This window comes from Mus pahari, chromosome 9 (genome assembly GCF_900095145.1).
Source record: "Mus pahari chromosome 9, PAHARI_EIJ_v1.1, whole genome shotgun sequence".
Taxonomy (NCBI): domain Eukaryota; kingdom Metazoa; phylum Chordata; class Mammalia; order Rodentia; family Muridae; genus Mus; species Mus pahari.
In genome coordinates this window covers 40,620,860-40,642,111 of record NC_034598.1, presented here as the reverse complement: position 1 = coordinate 40,642,111, position 21,252 = coordinate 40,620,860, and the positions used below count along the sequence as shown (strand labels likewise).

At 52.4% G+C, this 21,252-nt stretch overlaps 3 protein-coding genes across 3 annotated transcripts; 2 read left to right on the top strand and 1 right to left on the bottom strand.

Annotated features, from left to right (window-relative positions):
• Nucleotides 1–4,178: 4,178 nt before the first annotated feature.
• C9H22orf15 (chromosome 9 C22orf15 homolog) lies at nucleotides 4,179–5,271 on the top strand. Its single transcript, XM_021204305.1, has 5 exons — nucleotides 4,179–4,203; nucleotides 4,456–4,542; nucleotides 4,620–4,745; nucleotides 4,980–5,054; nucleotides 5,129–5,271. Exons 1-5 carry the CDS (start codon nucleotides 4,179–4,181, stop codon nucleotides 5,269–5,271), a joined length of 456 nt encoding a protein of 151 aa, XP_021059964.1.
• Nucleotides 5,272–6,191: 920 nt separating this feature from the next.
• Chchd10 (coiled-coil-helix-coiled-coil-helix domain containing 10) lies at nucleotides 6,192–8,423 on the bottom strand. The gene is made up of 4 exons (XM_021205607.2): nucleotides 7,994–8,423; nucleotides 7,552–7,759; nucleotides 6,468–6,615; nucleotides 6,192–6,364 (listed from the first exon to the last, which is right to left on the bottom strand). The coding sequence occupies exons 1-4, from the start codon at nucleotides 8,032–8,034 to the stop codon at nucleotides 6,345–6,347; spliced, it is 417 nt and encodes a 138-aa protein (XP_021061266.1). The 5' UTR covers nucleotides 8,035–8,423; the 3' UTR covers nucleotides 6,192–6,344.
• Nucleotides 8,424–11,133: 2,710 nt separating this feature from the next.
• Nucleotides 11,134–20,216, top strand: Mmp11 (matrix metallopeptidase 11). Its single transcript, XM_021205045.1, has 8 exons — nucleotides 11,134–11,296; nucleotides 14,940–15,169; nucleotides 15,962–16,105; nucleotides 16,197–16,330; nucleotides 16,467–16,708; nucleotides 16,829–17,045; nucleotides 17,766–18,023; nucleotides 19,334–20,216. The coding sequence occupies exons 1-8, from the start codon at nucleotides 11,177–11,179 to the stop codon at nucleotides 19,465–19,467; spliced, it is 1,479 nt and encodes a 492-aa protein (XP_021060704.1). The 5' UTR covers nucleotides 11,134–11,176; the 3' UTR covers nucleotides 19,468–20,216.
• Nucleotides 20,217–21,252: the final 1,036 nt, after the last annotated feature.

Below are 21,252 nucleotides of genomic sequence, written 5' to 3'. Positions count from 1 at the left end.
AGATCTGACGCCCTCTTCTGGAGTGTCTGAAGACAGCTACAGTGTACTTACATATAATAAATAAATAAATCTTAAAAAAAAAAAAAAAAAAATAGCTCCAGGAGCATGCATCTGCCGGCAGGTCAGAGAAGACAACCCTGGCTGGTGCCCCCAGTTAAACCTGTGTCTCCTATCAGGAAGCGCGGAATTCTGCCAGCCAGGGACAATGACCCTGGTTACCAGCTGCCTAGGAAAAGCAGCTGTGGTCTGTCTCGTGACCACTCTGGCAACAATTTTACATCGGAATCTCTCCATTTGTCCAACAGCCAAACCTTAGAATTTCAGTCTCTGTAAAACATGAGAATTGCTTGAAGTGTATGTTGGGGCCATGAAACTATATAAGTTAAGAGGTCTTTCTGTTGGAGACTGGGTCCCTTTTTTACATAAGCTGGAACCAATCCTGCTCTAGTATTAAGGAGTTTTCCCCACCCGCCGTTGATTTCCGAGTGGGGCGGTTCCTCACTGGGGAGATGCATTAATTCTGTAACATCGTGACTCAGGACCATCTGGGCTACATACAAAACCCTGCCTCAATTAACGGTAACAACGAGAAAGGATTGTGAAAGCTGAAGTAATCAGAGTCACAAACACCCACTGAGTCTCGACGTGGATTTCCCGGTTTTGTTTTGTTTTGTTTTGTTCTTTCCAGATGGAAATAGAAAGGCTAACAAAAAAAGAAGTGTTTATCTAGGGACAAAGTGGGTCAGTGGGGAGCTCTAGGAAGGACCCAGAGCCCTTCTTACTCATCCAGAGAGACAGGAGAGGCAACCCTATGAAAAGGAAATTACCTATTGAGGAACCAAATAAAAAACAGAGAAAGGAATAACCACAGAGGTGGACTCAAAAGGGAGTGGAGGGTGGAGTTAAGCGTGAGAACACAGGACATAGAAGAGTCTGTAAGGAAGGAGGAGAAAGAGAGATGGGAAAATATAGGACAGTGAATGCAGGCCAGCACTGCTGATAGCTGCGGTTATAGCTCAGTGGCAGAGAGCACTTAGTATCTGTGAGTCCCTGGATACAAAAGAAGTGTGTGTGTGTGTGTGTGTGTGTGTGTGTGTGTGTGTGTTGGGGGTAGGGGGATAGCAGGGACACTAACTAGTATCAAGAAATAACAAGTAGGTACTTCTGGCCAGCTATAGATCTAAGAGGCCCAGGGCCAACCAAGGACAGAAAACAAGACAACACGAACCAAGTATGCAACCGGGAAATACACAAGCACTTTCCTATAAAGGCTGAGCACACATTCACACCAGACGACCCTGCAGTTCTTCCTGTGACTTTCCCAAGGGATGAAAACTGCTCCCACAAGCACGCAAAGACACACAGACAGAAGTCTGAGCTAACTTTATCCGTCATGTCCCCAAATTCCCAAACAGCAGCAAGTGAATGGGGTCACCAAACTCCTGAACTCCCAGACAACAGAGCACCCCTCAGCAATAAAAGGGAAGGGATTGCAGATACCCACAACCCGGAGCATAGGTCCCGTGAGTCCTATGCTCTGAGTCCACTCACGGGACGCCTTGGCAAAGACCTGCAGGAAGCGGCTGTGGATGCCAGGGAGGAGGGGTGATCATATGAACCTGAAGAGCAGAAAGATTCTCTAAAGATGAAGAGGACTTTGGGGACTGAGATAACACTGCCGGAGGGATCCACATGCTGTATGTGTGCAGTAGGTGGCAAACTGGGGGCTGTTCAAGGAGGCTTGAAGCAAGAGGAAGTTTTCAGAGGTGAAACGGATTACACAAGGTATTTTTGAAACGATAATCCTTGACTACAAGGATCAATAACAAGGGTGGCCCAAGTCCAAGACTAAACACACAGTTGCTGGGTGGATGGCTTCTCAGGAGCATTTCTGTAAGGTCGGGGTGGCCTTTGTGCAAAGATGTGGTTGTGGCAGTCTTGTGGTTAGCTCTTGTCATTAGACACACATGTATAAAATCCCCACCAACAGCCTCCCAGGTCAGTTAGGGTAGGAGGGCGGAGTCTAAAGACTTTTCTTTCTTTTCTTTTTTTCCTTTCTTTCTTTCTTCTTTTCCTCTTTTCTTTTCTTTCTTTCTTTCTTTCTTTCTTTCTTTCTTTCTTTCTTTCTTTCTTTCTTTCTTTCTTTCTTTCAAGATTAAGCCTGATATAGCTGTCTCCTGAGAGGCTCTGCCAGTGCCTGACAAATATAGAAGTGGGTGCTCATAGTCATCCATTATGGAGCACAGGGTCCCCAATGAAGGAACTAGAGAAAGGACCCAAGGAGCTGAAAGGGTTTGCAGTCCCCTAGAAGGAACAACAATATGAACCAACCAGTAACCCTAGAGTTCCCTGGGACTAAACCACCAACCAAAGAGTACACGTGGCGGGACTCATGGCTCCAGCTGAGTATGTAGTAGAGGATGGCCTAATTGGCCATCAATGGGAGGTAAGGCCCTAGGTCCTGTGAAGGTTCTATGCCCCAGTGTAGGGGAATGCCTGGGCCAGGGAGCGGGAGTGGGTGGTTTGGGAACAGGGGAGGGGGAAGGGGATAGGGGGTTTTCGGAGGGGAAACTAGGAAAGGGGATAACATTTGAAATGTAAATAAAGAAAATATCTAATTAAAAAAATTATGTATTGTTGTATGTAAGTACATTGTAACTGTCTTCAGACACACCAGAAGAGGGCGTCAGATCTCCTTACAGATGGTTGTGAACCACCATGTGGTTGCTAGGATTTGAAGAACAGTCAGTGCTCTTAACTGCTGAGCCATCTCTCCAGCTCCCTCTTCCTTCCTTCCTCCCTGCCTCCCTCCCTCCCTCCCTTCCTTTCTATTTTTTATATTTTATTTTATTTTATTTCTTTGTTTGGGTTTGTTATTGTTTGTTTTTTAAGACAAGGTTTCTCTGTCGTCCTGGTTGTCCTTGAACTCCCTCTGTATTCCACACTGGCTTCGAACTCACAGAGGTCTGCCTGCCTTCGCCTCCTGAGTGCTGGGATTTAAGGCGTGCGCCCCTGGGGCCAGTTAAGGGTTATTTTTATTCTCACAACTTCTGAGAGTCACCAGTGGAAAAGGGATGATGGAAACGCTCTGTGTCCTGGATAGGGTCGCTACAGATCTGTCAACAGTAGGAAATGGTGCCAACGATGGCTCAGGAGTTAAATCCCCAGGACCCACGGGGTAGGAGGGGCTAACCCCCAGGCCTGTGGACAAAATCAAGTACTAATTGTTTCTAACTTAAAAACACTCCAAAGGGAATGTAAATCCTACCTCTATAAACATGAATAATGAGAGAAGACAAAAAGAAACGAGAACAAAAGAAGAAATTGGAAGGCTGGAGAGAAACAAAACAAAGTCCCCCAGGAAGAGGCCACTGTTAGTAGGGCCATCAGTAATAATTGGTGAGGACACGCCCACATCATGGCAGCCTACCAAAGGTCTCTCCCTGCTAAGAAATGTGGTCTCCTAGTGACTTAAGTGGGTTTCCATTGCTGTGAACAGACACTATGGCTGAGGCAACTCCTATAAAGGACAACATTTAATTGGGGCTGACTTACAGGTTCAGAGGTTCAGCCCATAATCATCATAGCAGGAAGCATGGCAGCAGCCAGGCAGGCATGGCACAGAGGGAGCTGAAGAGTTCTACACCTTCATCCAAAGGAAGCCAGGAGCAGACTGCCTCTCACAGGGCTAGGAGGGTCTCGGAAGCCCACCCTGACAGTGACACACTTCCTCCAACAAAGCCACACCTCCTAATAGTGCCACTCCCTGGGCCAAGCATATTCAAACCACCACACCTAGGGACTTCATTCACTCTGGAGCCTGGGCTATGGGTCTGACCAGAGCTCCACTTGAAGGCCCGCCCCCGTAGGTCCAGTTACCAGGATACTGAGGATAAAAGCATTTCCTGCCTAGATGTCTTGGCAGCTCCCAGTGTCATGGAGACCACTGGAAGCTGAAGGAGCTACTGCCACCCAGAAAGCAGCAGAAGAAAGAAGAGGCCAGTGGTCTTGGACTAGCTGAGCCAGTAGGTGAGGAGGGGGACAGACCAGACAGCCAGGAGCCAAGCCCACCTAAGGCAGCAAAACACACAAGCACAGTTCCTGGGTGGGGACTGGAAAAGGAGCAGCAGGAGGAGGAGGTTCAAAGCTCCATGATATGTCTCCTTCCTTCTACAGCGATGTTTATCACTGTGATGTTCGGAGGTAAGCGGAGTTCCCCCATCCCTGAACGGTACTCAGGAGCCATACTCAGGAGTTATATCATCTCCCTCTTCCCTAGAGATCTCAGAAGGAGGGAATAGAGACTGGGAGGGGGATGGGTAGGTGAGAAAGCTATTCTCAAGAGGAAAGGACAAGAGGCAGGGCCAGAGTCTCTGGGTGTGGGAGTGGAGTGAGTCCTCTTAATTGGAGGAGATGGCTGTCACTGCTACCCATTCATCTCTGCGGCTCCCTCAGCTGGTTGCCGGGAGCTGGTGAACCCCTGGTGCAGCCTGGTGAACTTCACTGTGCATCTGAAACAGAAGGCTCGGGTCCCCCCAGAAGGTGAGAAGACCAGGAGGGCCTGGCGGGGGAGGATTTGGGGTTCCGTGCCAGAATACTGACTGTCCATGTCTTCCCAGTAACCATTGCCCTCCTGGCTGAAGACGGGCACTTGGTGAAGTTACAAGAGGAGACCACCCAGGCTCTGTCCATGGCCTGTTCCCTGATACAGGAACAAGGGACCTATGTCCTGGTACAGGTCATTAGTAAGTGGGGCCCAAGACCCTTTTGTATGTTTCACTATAAGGGAGGGACAGCAGGGCACAGACCAATTAAGATCCTGTTTAGCCTCAGCTTTGGCTGGGCCCTGTCCCCAACCGCCTGCCCCATCCAATGCCTGTCCTTACCCCCAGCCTGGACCCGGAAACAGATACAGAACAAAGGGTATTATGGGTACCTGCAGATGGTCTAGGGCCCTTTGTCCTCTCTGTACTCTGTAGACGGGAAAGATGGGACCCCCACTCGCTATGAGTCGCTTCTGGACAACCTGGATGACCAGTATCCAGAGTTAGCAGGTGTGTATTAAGGTAAGTTTGGGTGGGGACACATCTGTGCAGCTGCCAACGACAGGATTTCCTGGGCCTTCCAGAGGAGCTGTGCTGCCTCTCCGGCTTTCCAACCACAAGCAATGGTCAGAGGAGACGCACGGGCATTCGACGTGGCCACCGGGAACAAGGTCCCCCCACTTCAAGGTCTCGAAGGGCGACCTCCCTATCATCTAAAAACCGCTAACTGGAGCCAGAGCCAGGTACAGAAAAGGTAGGGGAACCCAGGAAGATCCAAAAGGGAGGTCCTTTACTGAGAGACGGACATTTGTGCTGGGGGGCCTGGGGGGGAGGCAGGGTATAGCTTTCACACAACACACCCAGGAGAGTACACATTGTAACCAGAGATAAACCCCATGCTATTGCTGGACTATCAGTATCCTAAGGGCACAAATACTCTGCGTTTAGGAAGCTGGCCCACGTTTCTCCAGCCTAGCACACGGTAGGTGCTCAATGCATTGTTGTTGACTGAACCCAGTGAACAAAGCAATCTGTGATGAAGCAATCTGAGCTGTGGTCTAAAGGGCCTGCTTCCATTCTAGCAGGTCCTATGAGCCGGCACACCGCAGCCAAGCTGAACTTGAATCCAAGGGGACTGACCCTGACCTCAGCTTTATGATCAACTGCAAACAGCAATTCAGTAGGGCTCCTCTTCCAGGATCTGGCGGCGTTACTAAAAAGTTACATCAGCAAGAAGGGAAAGGTCACAGACAGGATGTGAGAGTCCCTGTCGTGTCCCCCCCCCCATTTGAGTGCAGAGAAAAGGACCCAAGGACAAAATAAGAAGAGAGAAGACACAGATGTTCCTGTGGGCAGAGACAATAGGCTCCTCTTGAGGTTTTAGGTCCCAGGGGACCACTTGCAAATGCCTCTGCCCTCTCCCTACTTCGGAGTGTCCTTGACTATCCACAATGCAGATAACAGTGTTCCTCCCAGCCCAGAAGTTCAAGTTCAGCCCAGGGTTATATAACAAGATCCCCCACCCCCACCTCCTCTCTCCCACTTCCACAAAGATGAAGTATAGCACATTAATGAGACAGCCGTTCCCCCATCTCCCCTGATCCCCCCCCCCCAACCGACAGGGCAGGAAATGGGCACACAGCAGGCTGTGGTCTAAAGTAAACTCTTTAATCGAATGTTTATGTCGCCTGTTAGTCTGCGGGGTGAGAATTGTCCTTCCTTTCTCCCATTCACAAGGATCCTCTCCTTTCCATCAAGCTGTCGGTGAGAGGTTAGGCAATGAGCAAGCCCACAGCCTCTTCAGGGCAGGGAGCTCAGACCTGTGGAGGGAACCACAGCACAAACCGCTGATCAGCCCGGCCTGCGCAGGTACTGGAGGGTCCTCAACCCCCAACCCCCATATGCACCAGAACGACTGCTCACCGTGGTTGTATTTGCACTGTTTGAGGGCCTCGCTGAAGCCCTCACACAGGGTTAGGTCGCTCTGAGTGGTGGAGCAGTCCAGGAACTGCTTGATCTCATAGGAGCAGGGCCCCATCTGCAGGGGGTGAGAGGCAGGACGGGCAGGGGCCTGGGGAAGAGCAAAAGAGGCAACTGTCAGCTCAAAGGTGGTACCCACAATTAAGTGCCAAAGCTGGAGGCTTCCTGTCTCTCCTGACTCCCTAGCCCTAGCTAGGGATGTTTCAAGTATGGTTCAAGGCAGGCTGAGTGACCCAGGGCTAGACCGCCCCTGTCTAACCTCATCTGCATCCCCAGCACAGGGTGAACCAGCGGCCCTGTAAAGGCTGCTCAACAGATACACAAAATGGACATGTTGGGCAAATGCACGAGGGGGAAGAGAAGGTTCTAGAAAAAGCTGTTCACTACATGTGTTCAGAGTGTAAGCTCTACCCCAAGTTTCAGTGCCTTCCTGGCTCGAGCCACACGGGTTCTCCTGACCCAGGACTCACACTGCTAACTAGCATTTGGATTGGGCTCAAGATTGGTGGGGAGTGGCAGCACCCTTCTGGGGCATAGGTCACTGGGCTTTGGTAAGAACGAGGGCTTTGGGAAATACTGCATCTCTCCCAGCTCCCGCTAGAGTTAGGTGTCCTTGGACAAGTCTTTGTACCCATCTTGAGTGGTCTCCCTCTTAAAAGATCTAGTGGGGGCTGGCGAGATGGCTCAGCGGTTAGGTAAACCGACTGCTCCGAAGGTCCTGAGTTCAAATCTCAGCAACCACGTGGTAGCTCACACCATCTGTAATGAGATCTGATGCCCTCCTCTGGGGTGTCTGAAGACAGCTACAGTGAACTTACATATAATTAATAAATAAATCTTAAAAAAAAAAAAAAAAAGATCTAGTAGGTGTCAGTAGATTTAACGACCATGAGGGTTAGGACCCTCGAAATCCTGGGCCTGAGGCAACTCTGAACACATTGGGTCACTCCTCACTGGACTCTTAAGCAGCTCCTTTTGCAACCATGTGTGAATCCTGCCTCCGTTTCTCTTGAGTCCTCCCGCTCACCTGCTGGACCGCAGGCTGGGCAGGCTCTGAACTTCCCCCACTGAAGGCACTGGTCAGGGCGCTACCCATGACATGCCCTACAGCTGAGCCCACGGCTACGCCTGCGGCGGTGGATGCCATCTGAGCCATAAGACCCGGCTGGCCGGAAGCGGCAGGTGCCGGGGCGGCCGCGGAGGGTGGTGGGTGCGCAGGAGGCGGGGCTGGGCGGCTGCAGGAAGCAAGAGGAGAGAAACAGGGTTAATGCTCCCGCAACAAGCCCCTCTAATCCAGGGACCAGGGAGACCCTCGTCTTAGACTCATGCTTCTGCGTCCCCGTCCTCCCCCCCCCCAACCCCCAGCCAACATGGCGCAGCAGACTCCAAGGTCATTCTGCGGACGCCCTTGGGAGAGCACCCACGCTTCCCTCACCCGTCCCCACGGGGTCCCTGTCTCTCTCTCTCACCTGACCGGCCTGGCAGCCGCACTGCGGCTTCCCCGAGGCATGACAGCGGTGGGATCAAGTTGGAGCTGAGTAAGAAGCGCGGACCGTAGCAGCCGCTCAGTGCGGGGCAACTAATGCGGCAGCGTCCCGAGAGTCAGGTGAAGTGGGCGGGATCTGGGGGCGGGGTCCCTAGACCACGCCCCTAAATAGGAGGGGTCAAAGCTCGCCCTTCTAGTAACCTCCTGGATTTAGGGCTCCTGAGCCATCCCAATGCAGGGCGGAGCTGCGCGAGTCCTGGGGACACCGGTCAGCTTTGGAAAGCCCAGGGCTTGGGCACGGGGCAGGCAGGGCAGGTCTTTCTGTTAGGATTATCGCAGAACCCAAGCAATGCAATAGGGGTTTGCCGAGAGCCCAGGAGGAAAGAAAGAGACACATAGACCGCCAGCGGAGAAGCGAATGGAGACTCCAGGCCAGGCTGTGTTCTCTGAGTCCCATCACAAGACAAGAGTTTGAAACTAACCATCCCAGGATCACCAAAGGCCTTTCCCTGTCCTCCGGAACTCGGTTTTCACAGACTTTTCCGCAGAGACTTTGACTGGGATCATACCATAACCTCTGGAAAGAAAAAAAGGTTAAAAGAGTACACACCTGTAACCCCAGCACTTGGGGGGTGGGGTGCATAGGTAGGTGCATCTGTGTGTTCGAGGCCAGCCTGGTCTACGGACAGAGTTCCAGGGTTCCATAGAACTGTCCCCCACAAAACAAAATAAAACAAATAATAATAACCTTTGGCCAGAGGACAACGGGCACAGAGCGGCCTTGAGTTTTTTCTCCTCTTCTTTCGGTGTTTATTTTACTGTGATAACAGAGATCACCTGGCACGAACAATTCAAAAGCCTCAGCAACAGGGGTCAAAACTATTCAGGACCACGCACTGCCCATTCAGGTGTCCCAAACCTGGTTTCTTTAAGCAGCCTCTGTAGCAGGCCTCTTTCATTAAGACTTCAGCACTCTTCTGAAGTGGAATCGCTTTCTGGTGAGGTGAGTAGGTAAGAGATTAGCCACTCTTATCTTAAAAAATCAAAAATCGCCAGACTCAGGCTGGAGAGATGGCTCAGAGGTTAAGAGCACTGACTGCTCTTCCGGAGGTCCTGAGTTCAATTCCCAGCAACCACATGGTGGCTCACAACCATCTGTAATGGGATCTGATGCCCTCTTCTGGAGTGTCTGAAGACAGCGACAGTGTACCCACATAGGTGAAATAAATAAATAAATCTTTAAAAAAGGCGGGCAGCAGGCTCGAGCAGACCCACTGGCTTGTCTGTTTGGTTTCTGTTTACCTCATATCCAGTGGGCAAATGGTAACATTCTTCCAGCTTCAATGTGGGTCTGTGTGGCTAGCCCACTTGGATAAATTTACCCTTCTGGATCCTCTACTAGGTGTGGTAATTCGGGGTAATGGGGGTGGGGGTGGGGTCTGGCTGATAAGCTACAAGTTCCTCAGAAAATGGTCCTGTATCCCTGGCCACACTGAAGGCTGTTTAGGTTGCACAAATACATGTTTTAGGGTTTGGGGGCTCTTTTGTTGAGACAGGATCTTCATATAGCCTGGCTCACTCTGTAGAGCAGAATGGCCTCAAACTCACAGAAATGTATTTGCTTCTGTCTCCCAAATGTCAGAATTAAAGGCGTGCATCCAATGAAGAGTTTGTTTTTTAAATGCTATACATGGTGGTGCAGGCCTTTAACAGAGGCAGATCTCTGAGTTCAAGGCCAGCCTGCTCTACAGAGTCCCAGGACTTCCAGGGCTACACAGAGAAACCCACTCTTGGGGGGGGGAGGGGGGGAGGATTCTGAGTGCCTCATCCACTTTATGATTCCATGACCAACATTGCTGAGGTGAGGCCGAACCAGACCTGGAAATTCTGGCTATGATGATATATGCTTGAAATCAGTCGGAATAGGCTAAGACAGGAATCTTGAGTTGGAGGCCTGCCTGGGCTACATGTACACATAGGAGACTCTGTCATTAAGAGAGAGAGAGAGAGAGACTTTGTCATGAAAGAAAGAAAAGAGGCATGGGGAGGGCAGGAAGGGAGGAGGGACAACGGTAAGGAATGGTGGCCTTTAAAAGGTGAGGCTTTTTAAAAGATTGCAGATGGCCAAGTAAAACTTAGCACTCTCTGCCCCTACTTTGTTTGCAGCAGCGCAGGGCCCTACTGGCCCACCAGAACTCAGAAGAGAGCTGAAGACCTGGTGGAAGAGGTCTGCAGTGCCTTGTAGAGCCGTTGTCATCCAAGAGGGGACACTGTACAGCTGGACACTCGCTGCAGAGATTAGAGTAGTTGAACTGTTTTCAGCACGTAGACCTCCCTCTCAGATGTGATTCTGTCCATTCTCAGATGGCTGAGCCTGATTGGTCAGGAAAGGCCTGTTGGCTAGTGTGCCCCCCCCCCCGCCAGGGAACAACGAGATTCCAGTGTCCAACTCAAACAGCCCTGACCCTTTCCTCCCAGCCATCTGACCCATTTGCCTGCTTGTAGAGAAAAATCTGGCCCCTCCCTCCAAGATCCTCGCTGACTGTCTCTCTGGTCTGATGTTGTTACGTGTGCACATTTGCATCAACGTGTGCTAAGTGTCAGTGGAGGTCCGAAGAAGGCATCAGATCCTAGATAGCCACCCTGTGGGTGCTAGGAACGGGAGCCGGGTTTCTCTGCAGGAGCAACAAGTGCTCCTAACCACTGATCCATCTTTCCAGACCTGTTCTCTGTTTTGTTTTAAGGTGTGGGACTGGCCAGCTTCCGCCGTATGCCTCAACTTCCCCCGAGGTCACATTTCAGTAGTCCGCTCCTTGCAAGAGCTATTGTACCACTTTCCTGTTAGCTAGGGCTGTTTGGATTGGGATTCGACCACCTGCCACGGGCTAAAACAAGTCAAGCCACGGTGGGGAGACCTGGCGGAGGATGAGACTTCAGAAGTGGGGATAGAGAGCAGAATTGAGCTCTCACCAGTTCTTAGGGATCCAGCCCCTCCGGGCACTCCTCCCTAACCCAGATCGCTGTTGCAGGCCAGTTGAGTTTAGAACAAAAGGCAGGGGGAGGCGGGGCGGTGGGGGGTGCGGTCCCGGCGCCGGCGGGGGCGGGGCGAATGCTATAAGGGGCGGCGGCCCGGCCTGGCCCAGCAGGCCCAGCAGCCCCGGGGCGGATGGCACGGGCCGCCTGTCTCCTCCGCGCGATTTCGCGCGCCCTCCTGCTCCCGCTGCCTCTGCTGCTCCTGTTGCTGCTGCTCCTGCCGTCGCCGCTGATGGCCCGGGCCAGGCCACCGGTGAGTGCCCGCCACTCCTCCCCGAGGGAGGGCTGGGCACGCGGGCTGGGCCCACTGGCTGAGCTTGACCCACCGAGCGAGCGCCCTAGCTATCCTAGTGCAGTCGGTCCCCGAAGTGCCTTCTGGGTCTCTCTGAGCGTGCTATAATGAGCTTCCCGTGGTTGGCAGTGTGCAAGTGGAGCTGGTGAGACGCGTCTCTGCGCTGAACTCAAGTTTGGGGACCGGCTTCTCCAGCCCCCAGCTAGGGATGCTGAAGTGTGTGTTGACAGAGGTAGCAGAGGGAGTGGATGCCAGGGCCCCTCTTTTCATCACTGGAATGAAGCAAAGCAAGTCTGGGGGGAGGGGGGAGCAAAAAGGGGCAGCCTCCGAGTGTGTGGTTCCAGTAAGCGCCCCTGCAAGGTGTGTACGGTGGATGGAGACTAAAGGAGGAGCTAGGAAGGAGAAAATGGGGCCCAAGTTGAGTGAGGTGCCTCAGCCTGCAGGAGGCAAGTCTGGGAGTCCTGGTAGCCGACAGAAAATGCACCTGAGAGAGGCTGTGTGTGCGAGCATCAGGTGGCAGTCAGAATAGAAGGGGGCACCGAAACTGCGGGGGAACAAAAGCACAAAGAAGAAGAGAAAGGAAAGGGGGTGCAAAGAGGCAAAGGGGGAGAAGAGGGATTGAGGGGTTCTCAGCCTGTGTGTCCCAATGGCTACATCCTTCCAGCCTGGTCTCTGAGGCACTTGTCAGAGTAGAGTCTAAGCTGGGCTGGGGCTGGAGCCGGAACCACTACAGATCTACAATGCTCACGGGGTACTCTGCCCTCAGTAGCCAGCTGAGGCAGCCAGCCAGCTCCAGGAATGATGGGAGGATGGTATGATAGGCAGGTGTGGTCCAGGACTGGTCCAGCCATACCGATCCATCTGCCAGTTTTGCTGCATACTGGAAGAGAAAGGGTTTGGAAAGGGGAGTGGGTATCGTGGATCAGGACCTCCTCAAGCAAAACATGGAGTTCCCTGTCCTAGAACTCGGAGCGGAGCGCAGTCGTTAATCTCCTCCCTCCCCCACCTCCCATCCCCCACCACAGAAGCCGCCGATCGATCGAACTCATGCCTTCGGGAATTGCGCTTCCCCTGACTTCATACTAAGGGGACAAAACAGGAAAGAGCATCGGTACCTCCTGTTGGGCATTTAGAATGAAAACGAGGCAAGCCACACCGATGCTTGCCTGTACAGGGTTTGGGGGCAAGCCTGGGGTGGGATCTGAGCTGAGGATCTGTCACACTATAGATGCGCAGAAAGGGTTGGTCACCTCTAAGGCTTTTATCCCTAGACTGCCATCAGCGGGGCCAAAAAAGCTCGGTAAATATTTATTCATCCCAGCCCCCAGCTTGTGAACTCCACCACCTAGCAGCCGGGGAAGCTGCCCTCCCTTCTGGAGCTGGTAGGGATGGGTGGGCAGGACTTAGGCAGAAGCACAGGGGTGGTCTGTGTATCAGATGAGTGTATGGTTAGGGTTGTTTCCTCTCCCGCTCCGTTGCCTCTCACAGATACCTACTACTGACCCGGTTCATCCCCATTAGACCAAAAGCAAACTGAGGTTCAGGAAGGGACGCCTGGTCTTCCCCAGGGTTTCCTAGTCTGGGGCTCCTTTCTTAACTACCTTCCTCCCATGGTCTGGGTTGGGAGTCACTCCTAGGACTGACCTTGAGGGTCTGAGATAGGCCAGGAGAATGGGTCAGCCAAGAGTCCCTTGAGTGTGTCTGAGGCTGCGGATTGGCAGCTTCTAGGCCAGAGGGTGGGGCGGAGTGAGTCAGGTCCCTTAGGAGGACTGGCCAGAGGAAGGGTGCTAGCTAAGAAAGAGGGAATGCACTAGAAACATAAATGCTGCTTAGGAATGTGCATCTTGGAGATGAGCCAAGCTGGCGGGGAGCGGGGTAAGTTCTGAGGAGAGGCGGTAAACCCCAGGGCCAGCCCAGCTCTTGTCTGGCTTGCTGTGTGATCCCAGGGGGGTGGGGTGGGGTGGGGAGTCTTTAACCTCTCTGGACTCTGATTCGTGCTCTGGGATGTTGGAGATTTAGGATAAACTTAGAATGATGACTGTTCCCCAAACTCTCACCGGCTGCAGATGAGACCAGGGGTTCTCTGAGCTCACCAGTCTCCCTCGTTAAATCCTAGTAGTCCCAGGAGGACTGAGAACTTGGGAAGAGGAGATTCCCAAGTGTGGGAGGCAGTGGAGGGCCTAAGCGGGTAGAGTCTGGGACGGAGCTGCCCTGGGTCTGGGCTGCTGCAGGATCTACAGGGAGTCTCTCAGCTCCTTCTTCTCCCAGGATGGACATCTGTCAGACGGAGAGGCTGAAGCCCTATGAAGACAGTGACTTGCTGTCCAGGTCACCATGGAATAGAATTCAGCTCTCAGAAACTCAGAGCTACTGGCCATGACCTTAATGCCTCATGGGGTGGGGAGGGATGTTGAAGGGACCATGGTGGAGGTGGGAAGGGTTGTTCACGTCCGTTACCTTTCTCCCCTCTTGTGGCTGCTCTACCAGTTTTACTGGGTGGCAGAGAAGAGGGGCCAAGCTGACGGGCTGGATTTTGGGCCTTTGAGGGCTGACAGCACCCTGCCATCCTTTGAGAGGGTCGCTGACTCCCCCTGAGAGAGTTGGGAAGGGGACTCTATCTCTCTTGTGGACCAGGTTGGACAGGCCCTGTGGCTGGTCATATAGAACCTGGTCCACATCTTCTTCACTGTGACACTTCGGGGGTCCCCAGGTAGTTTCAAAGATTACCTATGCGAATTACCTGGGAGGCAACTGATGCTTTGTAACTCTCCCCTCCCCCCCCCCAAAAAAAAAAGGAGACTTGGAATCACTTCCCCCGAGGGAGAAGAGAGAAAGCGTTTGCCATCTGTGGTCCTGAGATATTGTCAGGGTGGGAACTGGCTGTCCCTACCCTCCTCCCTGCATTAAAGGGGCAGGTCATAGATCTGTCAGGGTGTGGGCAAAGTGTCTCAGAACTGGGGCCTCAGATGGGTAGGGTGACTCTCAGTGGTAGAGTGTAAGGGCAGTGTGCCCTGGATTCAATTACCAGCATCCCACGTACACCATAAAAGAAACCTTAGTTACTCGGTGCCTAAGGCCCATGCTAAATGCTCAACACGTATCACCTCGGGTTCTCATAGCGAACACTTATTGGGAGTCTCACCCCCATTTGTTAGGTAAGGAAGCCAAGGGCCAGGCTGCATGCCGCCCTCCATGCCGGCGAAGCCTGCTGAAGCTTCCTGGGTAGATGCAGTCAGGCTTCCTAAACGAATGTTCCTGTAGTCTCAATGGGTCCCATCTAGACCTCCTTAGCCAGATCAACAGGAGCTGGTGACAGCCAGCCAGCCCAGGGCCCTCTAGCAGGGCAGGAGGAGGATAGAGCGTGATGCCTTGGAACAGGGTCAGGAAAGTCAGAGGTCAGAAATCAACCTCACTCAGGCTGATGAACCCAGCTCTGTGCCAGCGTATATTTCAACTCCTCCATGTGCCCAGCCATCCAGAGGGGGCTGGGCTAAGCCTGCTGTGCTACATCTCAAACCTTAGGCCCTGGGGAATCTCAAGTCTGACCTGACTTTTGCATTGTTTTTTTTGTTTTTGTTTTTGTTTTTGTTTTTTCCTTGCCCAGGAGAGTCACCATCACCACCCTGTGAAGAGAGGGCCTCGGCTCCTGCATGCAGCTCTGCCTAATAGCTTGACATCCGTCCCCACCTCCCATTGGGTCCCTAGTCCCGCTGGTAGCTCCAGGCCTCTACGATGTGGCGTGCCCGACCCGCCTGATGTACTGAATGCCCGGAACCGACAGAAGCGCTTCGTCCTGTCAGGAGGGCGCTGGGAGAAGACAGACCTCACTTATAGGTAGGGACCAGAAGGCAGGGAAACACTATGTTATCCTTACACCTTCATCCTGAGATGCCCAAGACCGCATTCACACCGCACACAGACCTGCATGCCCACTGACCCTCCTCCCCCCAGCCATCCATGAACCTGGAACCTGAGTCTAGAAACACACACACAGACAGATTATGTTCTCTTGTAGCCAAAAGAGCCTCAGTTCATGCCTGGGGAAAGATTTCACCCAGGCTTTAATAGAGACCTAGAAGGCCCGGGCCTGGGCCCCTTAGTGAATAGGACAAAGCCGCAACTCTGGTAGATTGTTCAACTCCACCATAACAACGTGGACCTTTTGTGGGTGGACACAAGTAATGGTGTACTACTTGCTGGTGATATAGGAGGCCCCTAAGCAGGTGGTGAAGAAGCGGAAACTTAGCCTCAGAGTTCCTCACAGTGAGTTGTACTGTCAGATCTTGGGACCCCCTGGCCTTGTGGCCTTCCCACTCAGTGTATATTTCTAAACAGACCTAACCCCATACAAAGGTGAACCGGCACATCCAGAAACAGCTCCCTGACCTGAGGCCCAGGATTCACCTGGCCCCAGCCCTAAGTACACACACCCACTGATCATCCAGAGGTGACATTTCTTTCTTGAGGGGAGGTGGTGAGACAGGTTTTCTCACATAATAGCCAATGGCCTCAAACTCACAGACATCCTCCTGCATGTGTCCCTACACTCAGCTCCAGGGGAAGCTTCACTCCTCAGTTCTCAGGGGCTTCCTTGCCCCATGCCCAGGCCCCTCCCCCTCCCCTTAGGATCCTCCGGTTCCCATGGCAGCTTGTAAGGGAGCAGGTACGGCAGACGGTGGCAGAGGCCCTCCAGGTATGGAGTGAGGTGACCCCACTCACTTTCACCGAGGTGCACGAGGGACGCGCTGACATTATGATCGACTTCGCCAGGTGAAACCCGTGGCCTGGGACCTTTCTGGGACATCCCCGTTGTTAGCAGCCTCTAACTGTGTTCTCCCCCCAACCCCATCTCTCCCCCCAGGTACTGGCATGGGGACAACTTGCCATTTGACGGGCCTGGGGGCATCTTGGCCCATGCCTTCTTCCCTAAGACCCATCGAGAAGGGGATGTCCACTTTGACTATGATGAAACTTGGACTATTGGGGACAACCAGGGTATGTGCGTATGTGTGTTGTAGACCCATCTTCCAGATGTGGCAACTAAGGAACACTTAAACTGGGGTCTAGAGATTAATCATGCTACTGGTGGCAAGCGGTGGCATTCGCTAACTCACCCCCTCCCACTTTCCAGGAACGGACCTGCTGCAAGTGGCGGCTCATGAATTTGGCCATGTTCTGGGGCTGCAACACACCACAGCAGCTAAGGCCCTCATGTCCCCTTTCTACACCTTCCGCTACCCTCTGAGCCTTAGCCCAGATGACCGAAGGGGCATCCAGCACCTCTATGGCCGGCCCCAGCTGACCCCCACCTCCCCTGCCCCAACCTTGAGCTCCCAGGCTGGGACAGATACCAATGAGATTGCACTACTGGAGGTAAGGGGGAGAGTGGGAAGACAGAGGTGAGACCCTCTACCCCCACCCGTTCCCTCTGCAGTTCTGCCGGACTTATGGCTCCAGTATGTACCCTATTCTGGCTCCTCTATCCCACCGCAGCCGGAAACCCCGCCAGATGTCTGTGAGACTTCCTTTGACGCGGTTTCTACCATCCGAGGCGAGCTCTTCTTCTTCAAGGCAGGCTTTGTGTGGAGGCTGCGCAGTGGGCGACTGCAGCCCGGGTATCCTGCTCTGGCTTCTCGGCACTGGCAAGGACTGCCCAGCCCTGTGGATGCAGCTTTTGAGGATGCCCAGGGCCAGATTTGGTTCTTCCAAGGTGAGTGAGGATTGGAAGTCAGGCAGGAATAGTGACAGAGGACTCAGGGACACGGTGCCCTGAGGACTTAGAGCCAAGAGAGATTGGGGCTCGCTCCTTGAGAGTCTTGGAGGTGACTGCTCTTGGGATCAGAGAAGCACTGAAGGTCTTGCACACTGCAGCTGCGCGCTTCTGTGTGGGGTGGGGCTTAAAGATGAGGACTCAGGCTCAGGGGCAGAATGACTCACTTACTGAGTGAAGCTTGGAAAGAGCAGAACAGGAAACTGATCTAGGCATAGCGACCCTGGAGCCTGTGATTTCAACTCTCATCTGGCAGAGGTGACAACCTAGAACGTTCCAGGTGGCAGGACTTCATAAACTCAGGTGAGGCATGGGAACCCTGTATATGAATTCCAAAGCAGCCAAAGGGACATGGGTTACGGGGGCTGGGACCCCGGGGTAGTCAGCAAACATCTGCAATGGGCACCCCTCTGTCGACCAGAATAATCTTAATTTGGGTTTACTGAACCTAAGCTTATCTTTGTCCTTAACCCAGCTCATCCCAGCTAGTTCTAACATCCCTCTGGGCTAGGGTTGCTGAGAAAGCACTACTGGCCAGCAATGTTCTGCAGACAAAAGAAACAGGCAGGGAGAGTCCCTGGCGGTGGCCGAGCAGATCCACAGAGACTGGGGGTGGCAGGGGTGATTTGGCAGCTCCTGGCAGCATCTCCTCTCTGGCAGGTGCTCAGTACTGGGTATATGACGGTGAGAAGCCAGTCCTAGGCCCTGCACCACTCTCCAAGCTGGGCCTGCAAGGGTCCCCAGTCCACGCCGCCTTGGTCTGGGGTCCTGAGAAGAACAAGATCTACTTCTTCCAAGGTGGAGACTATTGGCGTTTCCACCCCAGAACCCAGCGAGTGGACAATCCCGTGCCCCGGCGTGCCACTGACTGGCGAGGAGTACCTTCTGAGATCGACGCTGCCTTCCAGGATTCTGAGGGTGAGTTGAGGGTAAGGTAGCTGGTGGGGAGTGAGTGGCTGTCATCCTGCCTCCCCCTCCCCTAACTTCATAAGGCCCAGCTCAACACCACACATCCTTTGTCCTGGTGGCCAATCAGTGTTATGCCCCATATTAAAAATTAAATGGAAGGGGCTGGAGAGATGGCTCAGCAGTTTAAGAGCACTGACTGCTCTTCCAGAGGTCCTGAGTTCAAATCCCAGCAACCACATGGTAGCTCATGGCCATCTGTAGTGGGACCCAATGCTCTCTTCTGGTGTGACTGAAGACATCTACAGTATACTTATATACATAAAGTAAATAAAATCTTTTTAAAAAAAAATGAAAAGGAAGGCCAGAGAGGACTAAGGACTTGCCCAGGTCCCTTGGCCACAGCCAGGACTTACCAAGGGTAGACAATGCTTCAGGCATGGTACCACACTCCTTACATGTCTCAAGTAGGTCTCAGAACAGCCTTCTGACATCACAAGCTCTCTCCAAGCTGGGCCTGCAGAGTTCTTTTTGTTTGAGGCATGGTCTTACTACGTATCCCGGGCTCACCTGGGACTTGCCTTGTAGACCAAGCTGGGCTTGAACTCATAGAGATTTGCCTGGGATGGAAGGGCATCACCATGCCTGACCTTAACAGCTCTTACCAACATAGTGTCAGAGGGGCAAGAGGAATGGGCAGGAAAGTGACTAAACATACCAGATGAACAATGGCACTGTCCCTGCTAGTCCCTGCTCCCAACCACTGAACCACCAGGCTTAGTCCTAAGTGCAGAGAAACCTCCTGCTTGTTATTCTCCTCTGCTTCTGTGCCTCTCAACCCCGGGTCTCACTGGGAGCACTACCTTGAGTAGCCTCAAGCTCTCCATCTCTGGGATTGTCTTCTGTGGTGTGGACATAAGGGGGAGCTTTGGAACAGGAGCAATCAATATTCGCTTTCCTGAAAGGTAGGAAGTGAGCTGAGGTTCCCAGTACCCACTGGACCAGACCCTGGCGGAAAGACAGAAAGGTGGAGGGAGAGAAGGTTGTAGTAAAGTCAGCTCTGGAGTCTGCAACTTATTTATTTTGAAGGTAGGGTCTCTTGTAGTCTGGGCTAGCCTCAAACTTACTATGTAGGCATGGATGCCCTTGAACTCCTCACCCTCTTGCCTCTACCTTCTGAGTCCAGGGAATACAGATACGAAGCTACCATGCCTAGCTTGGCAGATCCCAAAGAATTCACCAGTGCCCCAGGCCTGCATGGTGTCTGCCCCTAGGCTTGTGCAGAGGTTGGTATCCACTGACTGACTTCCTTCTCCCTTCAGGCTATGCCTACTTCCTCCGTGGCCATCTCTACTGGAAGTTTGACCCCGTGAAGGTGAAGGTCCTAGAAGGCTTTCCTCGCCCTGTGGGTCCTGACTTCTTTGACTGTGCAGAGCCTGCCAACACTTTCCGCTGACCACACTTGGGATGCATTCAGGGTTACTGAGCCCTGCCAGGGCACTTAGATCATGTAAGAGGCCCACGGCCATATCTGTGGCTCTGGGCTCCAGGTATGGGACACACAGGGCCTATGTCTCCTCAGGGGAGTGGGTTGCAGGGAGAACCATGCTGGTCATGGTCACCTGCCAACAATTGTCTCAGACTAGGCAAAGGCTTTGGTGTTACTTAAAAATAAGGGAGGTTTTGGGCTGGCAATATTTCAGCTACCAATAATCCACGGTCAACCTGGTTGCCCAAGGTCTCCATCTCTGTCCCTCAGAGTAGAACCCCCGCAGGAATTCAGGAGTCACGGTGTCTTCATTCTGTTCCTGTAATGAGGTTCCTGTTGGTAGTGGTGTTGGTAATGAGATGCCCGGGGTACCATGCTGCCCCAGCTAAGCAACTGGGCCAGCATCTTCCCTGGTGAGTCAGTTCTGGAGAGAGATTGGACTGATCATATTCTGGCAGGTGATTCAGACAAGTGCTTCCTGAAACTCAGGCCAAAAGGTACACAGCCATCCAGGGAGGCCACTGCTTCCTCCCAGAGACTCTGAACCTCAAAGGCCCCACATACCTCACAGCCTTGCCCCAGGCCATTTCTTCCTGGGGCCCTCTTCCTAGCACAGGTACTCTCTAAAGCCATGTAAATGTGTATACAGTGTATAAAGCCTTTTTCTAAAAAAAAAAAAAAAGCTGAGACTGTCATTAAACATGAGTGTTTTCTAAGCGCCTGTCTGTCTCTCTTTGCAATTTGCAGTCAAGATTTGGGAGTCAGGGTTAAAGTCTTCGTCCCCCAGACTCTCTCCCTGGGGCTAGGACCCATATTTAGAGTTTCTCCTGTCCCATTCCTGAACAAGTAGAGGCACACCCGCAGTGGCTTTCTAACTGGCCGGCTGTCTCAGCAAAGGCGATAGTCAGTTTATCGGATCATGCCTGACTACTGGAGGTAGGGGTGGGGGGGCATGGTCTCATTATACATTCCTGACTGTCCTGGAACTCACAGAGCTCTGCCTGCCTAGGACTCTGGGGTTCTAGCATTAAAAGTGTGAGCCACCGTGCCTGGCCCTTAACCCTCTGGTTCCCATGGCTCTGAGATCAGTGGGCAAACTCCTGGTTACCACAGCCCTTCCTAATTCTTTAACCTCTCCTTCATAATGACCCCAGTCACAACTGCAGTCTCATTAGACTGACACTTACAAAACTGGCCACTTTCATAGAAGGATTTATATTTTGCACATCCCACCATGCCCCCACCTCCCCCACGCCAGGTTGTTAGTCCCTTTGCTCCCATACACAATGTCACTTTTACTTTCATGTTCTGTGGAATACATACTTTATATATCTATGGAAAATAAGGAAAGCACAAATGAGAGAAAACGTATTTGTCTTTCTGGGACTGGCCTAATTTGTTTAATACGATATCTCAGTTGCATCCATTTTCCTGAAAACAATTTAATTTCGCTTTTGTGACGGAAAAACAAAAAACTCATGTACACACATTTCACACTTTTTTGGTTTTCTGAGACAGAGTTTCTCGACATACCCCTGGCTGTCCTGAAACTCACTATGTAGACCAGACTTGCCTATAACTCACAGAAATCCTCCTGTCTCTGCCTTCCGAGGGCTGAAGCTAAAAGCTTGTGCCACCACACCCAGCCTAGACTACATTTTCTTCATCCATTCCTCTACTGTTGAATAGCTACCTGGCTAGGCTATAACTTAAGCTCTTGTAATAGTGCTACAACAAACATCACTTAAACTT